Source organism: Pelodiscus sinensis, chromosome 17 (genome assembly GCF_049634645.1).
Source record: "Pelodiscus sinensis isolate JC-2024 chromosome 17, ASM4963464v1, whole genome shotgun sequence".
NCBI classification, from domain to species: Eukaryota; Metazoa; Chordata; order Testudines; family Trionychidae; genus Pelodiscus; species Pelodiscus sinensis.
In genome coordinates this window covers 349,222-357,493 of record NC_134727.1, presented here as the reverse complement: position 1 = coordinate 357,493, position 8,272 = coordinate 349,222, and the positions used below count along the sequence as shown (strand labels likewise).

Genomic DNA, 8,272 nt, shown 5'->3' with positions numbered 1-8,272 from the left:
ACCCCAGCACCCTTCCCCCGGGCCAACCTTCCTTCTACACTCACCCGGGGCCGACCCCCCCACCTGGGGCTGACCCCAGCACCCTTCCCCCGGGCCAACCTTCCTTCTACACTCACCCGGGGCTGACCCCCCCACCTGGGGCTGACCCCAGCACCCTTCCCCCGGGCCAACCTTCCTTCTACACTCACCCGGAGCCGACCCCCCCACCCGGAGCCGACCCCCCACCTGGGGCTGACCCCAGCACCCTTCCCCCGGGCCAACCTTCCTTCTACACCCACCCGGGGCCGACCCCCCCACCTGGGGCTGACCCCAGCACCCTTCCCCCGGGCCAACCTTCCTTCTACACCCACCCGGGGCCGACCCCCCTACCTGGGGCTGACCCCAGCACCCTTCCCCCGGGCCAACCTTCCTTCTACACTCACCCGGAGCCGACCCCCCACCTGGGGCTGACCCCAGCACCCTTCCCCCGGGCCAACCTTCCTTCTACACTCACCCGGGGCTGACCCCCCCACCTGGGGCTGACCCCAGCACCCTTCCCCCGGGCCAACCTTCCTTCTACACTCACCCGGAGCCGACCCCCCCACCTGGGGCCAACCCCAGCACCCTTCCCCCGGGCCAACCTTCCTTCTACACTCACCCGGGGCCGACCCCCCCACCTGGGGCTGACCCCAGCACCCTTCCCCCGGGCCAACCTTCCTTCTACACTCACCCGGAGCCGACCCCCCCACCCGGAGCCGACCCCCCCACCTGGGGCTGACCCCAGCACCCTTCCCCCGGGCCAACCTTCCTTCTACACTCACCCGGAGCCGACCCCCCCACCCGGAGCCGACCCCCCACCTGGGGCTGACCCCAGCACCCTTCCCCCAGGCCAACCTTCCTTCTACACTCACCCGGGGCTGACCCCCCACCTGGGGCCGACCCCAGCACCCTTCCCCCGGGCCAACCTTCCTTCTACACTCACCCGGAGCCGACCCCCCCACCTGGGGCCAACCCCAGCATCCTTCCCCCGGGCCAACCTTCCTTCTACACTCACCCGGAGCCGACCCCCCCACCTGGGGCCGACCCCAGCACCCTTCCCCCGGGCCAACCTTCCTTCTACACTCACCCGGGGCCGACCCCCCCACCTGGGGCCGACCCCAGCACCCTTCCCCCGGGCCAACCTTCCTTCTACACTCACCCGGGGCCGACCCCCCCACCTGGGGCTGACCCCAGCACCCTTCCCCCGGGCCAACCTTCCTTCTACACTCACCCGGGGCCGACCCCCCCACCTGGGGCTGACCCCAGCACCCTTCCCCCGGGCCAACCTTCCTTCTACACTCACCCGGGGCCGACCCCCCCCGCCTGGGGCTGACCCCAGCACCCTTCCCCCGGGCCAACCTTCCTTCTACACTCACCCGGGGCCGACCCCCCCCGCCTGGGGCTGACCCCAGCACTCTTCCCCCGGGCCAACCTTCCTTCTACACTCACCCGGGGCTGACCCCCCCACCTGGGGCTGACCCCAGCACTCTTCCCCCGGGCCAACCTTCCTTCTACACTCACCCGGGGCCGACCCCCCCACCTGGGGCTGACCCCAGCACTCTTCCCCCGGGCCAACCTTCCTTCTACACTCACCCGGGGCCGACCCCCCCACCTGGGGCTGACCCCAGCACTCTTCCCCCGGGCCAACCTTCCTTCTACACTCACCTGGGGATGACCCCCCCACCTCCTCACCCAGGGCCGACCCCCCCACCTCCTCACCCGGGGCCGACCCCCCCACCTGGGGCTGACCCCAGCACCCTTCCCCTGGGCCAACCTTCCTTCTACACTCACCTTGGGCCGACCCCCCCACCTGGGGCTGACCCCAGCACGCTTCCCCTGGGCCAACCTTCCTTCTACACTCACCCGTGGCCGACCCCCCCACCTGGGGCTGACCCCAGTACCCTTCCCCCGGGCCAACCTTCCTTCTACACTCACCTTGGGCCGACCCCCCCACCTTGGGCCGACCCCCCCACCTACCGACCCGGGGCCGACCGCCCCACCTAGCCACCTGGGGCCGACCTCCCCACCTCCTCACCCGGGGCCAACCCCCCCACCTCTCCCAGGCTGACCCCCCCCACCTACTGACCCGGGGCCGAGCCCCCCACCTACCCACCTGGGGCCGACCCCCCCCTTCTCCCAGGCCGACCACCCCACCTAGGGCTGACCCCAGCACCCTTCCCCCGGGCCAACCTTTCTTCTACACTCACCTGGGGTCGACCCCCTCCTCTCTCCCAGGCCGACCCCCCCCCCCACCTACTCACCTGGGGCTAACCCCAGCACCCCTCCCCCAGGCCAACCTTCCTTCTACACTCACCTAGGGCCAACCCCCCCACCTCCTCCCAAGCCGACCTCAGCATCCTTCCCCCAGGCCAACCCCCCACCTACACTCACCTGGGATAGACCCCCCTCTTTCCCCAGGCCGAATCTCCACCTACACTCACCTGGGGCCAACCCCTCCACCTACTCCCCCAGAGCCAACCCCAGCACCACTCCCCTGGGCCGACCTTCCTTCTACACTCACCTGGGGCTGAACCCCCACCTCCTCCTGAGCCGACCTTAGCATCCCTGCCCCAGACCGACCCTCCCACCTACACCCTCCCCCCGGGGCCGACCCCAGCACCCCTCCCCCAGGCCTATGATATTTGGCTGGCTGGCTGGACCAAACCAAGGGGATCACTGAGCGACCCCAGCAGCAAGCCGGGGGCCACCCTACAGACCAGGCCATGGGGCGAGCGTTCAGTGCCCCAGCTGCTGGGCCCGGAAGCTCCCCTGGGGCCCGCCCCAGACCCGAGCTGTGTGTCGGGAGGGAGCAGCTGAGGAATGAGGGATCCTGGCCTAGGAGGCCAAATTGCACATTCTGCCCAGCGAGGCCCTGAGTCTACAGAGCTACAAGAACGTGAGGTGCCCAGCACCGCAGAGCAGGCCTGCCGGGTGGCCACCTCCCCGGGGACCCCAAGACCCGGGCCCTCCAGGTGGGTCCTGACTCCCCTACCCGGCACCTTTCCCTGTCTGGCCGGTGGTGGCAGGGCGTCTCTCCCATCGCCTGGCCCAGGGGCCCCAGGAGCAGGGCTCTAGGAGCGGCTGGACAGCCAGGAGCTGCTCCCTGCGGCCTTCGCTCGGGGCCTTTGCCGCCTGGGGCTCCCGGCTCAGCTCGTGCCGATCCAGCCACACAGGCCCGAGGAAGCTCCGCCATGAAGCTGCCGTCCCTGCACCACTGCCAGGGAAAGGTCAGGAGCTGCCGGGCAGGCGCCCGCTGGCCAGGGAGGGCCAGTCCCGGGGTGGCAGGGCCCAAGCCGCCCGGACTCCTGCTGGGCCTGGCGGGGTGGGGCTGCGATGCCCTCACCCTGCAGAGCCCCGGGCACCAGGGGACAGGCTGCCCTGCCAGCAGACACACTGACATGGCCAGAGAGGGCAGGGGCTGCTCCCTGCAGCTGCCATTGGCCTCTCGCCCCATGGAGGAGCCAGGGAAGGAGAGCCCCGCGGAGCTAGGGAAGGGCGATGGGCACCCGGCTGCGTGGGGCGAGGAGGGGAGGCAGGACAGCCCCGGTGCTGGAGCTGGGGGTCAGGCCAGGGCCGGAGCCGCGGAGAAGGAGAGCTCCCAGGCTCCAGCAGCGCAGGGCGGGCCCGTGTCCCACCAGACCGGCCAAGGGCCACTCCTCGGGCGCCTGCGCGAGCAGACACCCGCCTGGCGCCCGCTGCAATCTCGCTGGCTTTGCTCCCGGGAAGGGGCTGCTGGGGAGGGCCCCGGGCGCCGCCCCGGGACTGGATGACCTGCGATGCTGGAAGAGGATGCTGGAGCCCTTGGGGGCGGCCCTGGGGCCTAAGGGCAGCAGGACTCCAGCTCGCAGGGGCCAGTGGCCCCGGCGTGACCCTGAGACAAAGCTCCTCCTCACAAAGGCAAATGGTGGCTTACAGGCGGACAGGTCAAAGGTCAAGTTCATGGCACAGGTGGCCCCTGGGCGTTCCCTGCACAAGGGGATGGAGTGAGGCCCGGCAGCCCAGGCCTCCCTCCCTCCCGCCGAGCTGGGTGTGGGCACCACGCGCTGCCACCCGCGGGCACAGAGCCAACAGGGGCGCCCGACAGCGCCTGGCAAGCCGGAAAGGCCCCAGCCCCACGGACCGGCTGTGGCTGGAGGAGCCAGTCACGTCTCTATTTACACTGTGGGGCGGGGGCGGGCGCCGAGCTCCCTGTGCTCTTCCATGCACCACCTAGTCCAAGCTGGACGTGGTCCCTGTGGTTTGTTCGGCTGAAATGTCTTTTGCTTCAAGGACAGAGAAGTTTCAATCAGGCAGGATTTGAAGGTCATTCCTAAGATTCGTATGTACAGGAGTCTACAGGAGAGCGGCAGGCAGCCTGCTCCCTGCGCACAGAGACACCCCCGTCCTGTGGCCCAGAGCTCCACGGACCTTTGGTACCTAAGCCCTTCACCCCGCCACGTCCTCCTCACTAGGAGCCTGCCCAGCCCCTGAGCCCAGTTCAGACACACCCTAAGAGCTTGGGAAGTCCTCCGGTTCCACCCCCACCCCAACACAGCCCCCTCTCCCTGTGTCCGCAGAAGCCAGTTGGGGCATCTCCCCGGAGAGGGGTGGAAACTTGGAACAACCTGGAGAACCGGCTGCAGGAGCGAGAAAGCATTACAGTTTCAAATGTTCCTCTGGACACTGGCCTCGGAAGCGTCTGCCCCGCCCTGGGACCCAGCCTCACAGGTAGATCTCCCTCTTGGCGGCTTGAGACGACGGGGTGGTGGCTGGCTGGAAGTCCGAGGTCTGGGTGAGAGGGATTTCCTCCAGCGGAGAGTCCTTGCAGGGCTCATGGCTACTGTTGGAGAAGGCACTGTACGTGGGGAGCAGGCGGAGGTTGGCCATTTTGGTGCTGCGCTCTTCCGAGAGCCTGGGGCTGCCGTTCCCAACTTGCTCTTGACTCCCCCGTTCTTGGTAAGGCACAAAAGTGGAGAGTTTGAGGGCATTCTTGGGCCGGCGGCTGGGGGAGGACTGGCCAGGCATCCAGCAGGTGTCGGAGTGGCCGAACTCCGTGCACTCCCGGGTGCAGGTCCCCGTCATGGCTACGTCAGGCAGGGGGCGGAGATCTGTGGAAAGGGGAGCAAGAGCAGCGTTAACCCCGCGTGCACAAAGCCCCAGCGTGGGAGCGGGGGCTGGGCCCACGGCCTAGGGTGCTACACTGGCCGCCCAGGCTAAGCCCAGGCACTGTGGGGAGGCTGCAGCGGGCCAAGCACCATTCCTGGGAGGTGGGGGCCTGGCCCTAGGCCACAAAGGGCCATGACAGAGCTTGGCCTAAAACCTGGGACTCGGGGCCCCTTGCCATGTGCCCAGCGGATGTTACTGTGGCCCTGGGCTCAAGTGTGCACGGCCATCGGCCCAGCCAGTCCAGCATTCCCCACCCCCGCTGCTACCGGGGACCCCCAACTCCACAGCGATGAGATCGCACAACCCAGGGAGGGAGGTGGAAATAACACAGGGAAGGAGAGAAAAAGTGGGGTCTGTCTACACTACCCCGCTAGTTCGAACGAGGAGGGTAACGTCGTCATCCGCACTTGCACATGAAGCCCGGCATTTGAATTTCCCGGGCTTCATTTGCATAAGCGGGGAGCCGCCATTTTTAGATCCCCGCCATTTTTAAATGCCGGCTAGTTCGAACCCTGTGCAGCGCGGCTACACGCAGCACGGACTAGCTAGTTCGGATTAGGCTTCCACGAGGAGTACAGCTAGTTCCCATTAGAACCCTAATCCGAACTAGCTACTCCGTGCCGCGTGTAGCCGCGCAGCACGGGGTTCGAACTAGCCGGCATTTAAAAATGGCGCCGGCCGGCTTCATACAAATGAAGCCCGGGAAATTCAAATCCCAGGCTTCATTTGCAACTGCGGATGACTAGATTACCCCTGCTAGTTCGAACTAGCGGGGTAGTGTAGACATACCCTAGGTTACAAACCGCCGCCCCACTCCAGGCACAGCCAGGCATCGCCGGGTACAGCCACCACCCCGCTCTAGGCACAGCCGGGCATCGCCGGGTACAGCCACCACCCCGCTCTAGGCACAGCAAGGGATCGCCGGTACCAGCCACCACCCCGCTCTAGGCACAGCCGGGAATCGCCGGTACCAGCCACCACCCCGCTCTAGGTACAGCCAGGGATCGCCGGGTACAGCCACCACCCCACTCTAGGCACAGCCTGGCATCGCCGGTATCAGCCACCACCCCGCTCTAGGCACAGCCAGGCATCGCCAGGTACCAGCCACCACCCTGTTCTAGGCACAGCCGGGCATCGCCGGGTACCAGACACCACCCCACTCTAGGCACAGCCGAGCATCGCCGGTACCAGCCGCCACCCCGCTCTAAGCACAGCCAGGCATCGCCGGTACCAGCCGCCACCCCGCTCTAAGCACAGCCAGGCATCGCCAGGTACCAGCCACCACCCCGCTCTAGGCACAGCCGGGCATCGCCGGTACCAGCCACCACCCCGCTCTAGGCACAGCCAGGCATCGCCTGGTGCCAGCCACCACCCCGCTCTAGGCACAGCCGGGCATCGCCGATACCAGCCACCACCCCGCTCCAAGCACAGCCGGGCATCGCCGGTTACCAGCCACCACCCCACTCTAGGCTCAGCCGGGCATCGTCAGGTACCAGCCACCACCCCGCTCCAGGCACAGCCGGGCATCGCCGGTACCAGCCACCACCCCGCTCTAGGATCAGCCGGGCATCGCCGGTACCAGCCACCACCCCGCTCTAGGCACAGCCGGGTATCGCTTGGTACCAGCCACCACCCCACTCTAGGCACAGCCGGGCATCGCCGGTACCAACCACCACCCCGCTCTAGGCACAGCCGGGCATCGCCGGTACCAGCCACCACCCCGCTCTAGGCACAGCCAGGCATCGCCGGGTACCAGCCACCACCCCGCTCTAGGCACAGCCGGGCATCGCCGGGTACCAGCCACCACCCCGCTCTAGGCACAGCCGGGCATCGCCGGTACCAGCCACCACCCCGCTCTAAGCACAGCCGGGCATCGCCGGTACCAGCCACCACCCCGCTCTAGGCACAGCCGGGCATCGCCGGTACCAGCCACCACCCCGCTCTAGGCACAGCCGGGCATCGCCGGGTACCAGCAACCACCCCGCTCCAGGCACAGCCGGGCATCACTGGGTACCAGCCGCTGAACCATGGCACAGCCAGGCATCATCGGGTACCAGCCATCACCCCGCTCCAGGCACAGCCGGGCATCGCTGGGTACCAGCCGCTGCCCAACCATGGCACAGCCGGGCATCGCTGGGTACCAGCCGCTGCCCAACCATGGCACAGCCGGGCATCTCTGGGTACCAGCCACCACCCCGCTCCAGGCACAGCCGGCATCGCTGGGTACCAGCCGCCGCACTGCTCCAGGCACAGCCGGGCATCGCTGGGTACCAGCCACCACCGCGCTCCAGGCACAGCTGGGCATTGCTGGGTACCAGCCGCCGCACCACTCCAGGCACAGCCGGGCATCGCTGGGTACCAGCCGCCGCACCACTCCAGGCACAGCCGGGCATCGCTGGGTACCAGCCGCTGCACCACTCCAGGCACAGCCGGGCATCGCTGGGTACCAGCCGCCGCACCGCTCCAGGCACAGCCGGGCATCGCTGGATACCAGCCTCTACCCAACCATGGCACAGCCGGGCATCGCTGGGTCCCAGCCACCACCCCTCTACAGGCACAGCCGGGCATCGCTGGGTCCCAGCCACCACCCCTCTAGAGGCACAGCCGGGCATCGCTGGGTACCAGCCACCACCCCGCTCCAGGCACAGCCGGGCATCGCTGGGTACCAGCCGCTGCCCAACCTTGGCACAGCCGGGCATCGCTGGGTACCAGCCTCTAGCCAACCATGACACAGCCGGGCATCACTAAAGAGCAGCCACTCCCCCAGCTCAGGTACCAGCTGGGCACTCCCACATCCTGAGTACAACCAGGCATCTCTGGACACCAGGTATCACTGCACCTTAAACACAGCCAGGCACCCCCTTGTATCAGCCATTCTTCCATCCTGGCCATAGCCAGGGCATCTAGCTCTCCCACACACAGAGCACAGACTGGTACACCTGGGGACCAACACACCTGTGACACAGAGAGACAGCCCTCGGGCCACCACTGCCCCTCCCTGGGCACACCAGGTACCCCTTGGCACCATCCACTCCTCCAGCACAGGCACAGCACCGCCGGGCACCACTCTCCCATCCAGACACTGGGAGGTTGTGGGATCCCCATCTCT

General features: G+C 67.9%; 1 protein-coding gene across 1 annotated transcript in view; it reads right to left on the bottom strand.

The window, feature by feature from the left end:
* Nucleotides 1-2,418: 2,418 nt before the first annotated feature.
* Nucleotides 2,419-8,272, bottom strand: part of LOC112544729 (protocadherin-1) — a 118,836-nt gene continuing 112,982 nt past the window's right edge. The window contains 1 exon segment of the mRNA XM_075900010.1: nucleotides 2,419-5,105. Coding sequence (XP_075756125.1) covers nucleotides 4,720-5,105 — 386 coding nt within the window. The 3' untranslated portion in view covers nucleotides 2,419-4,719.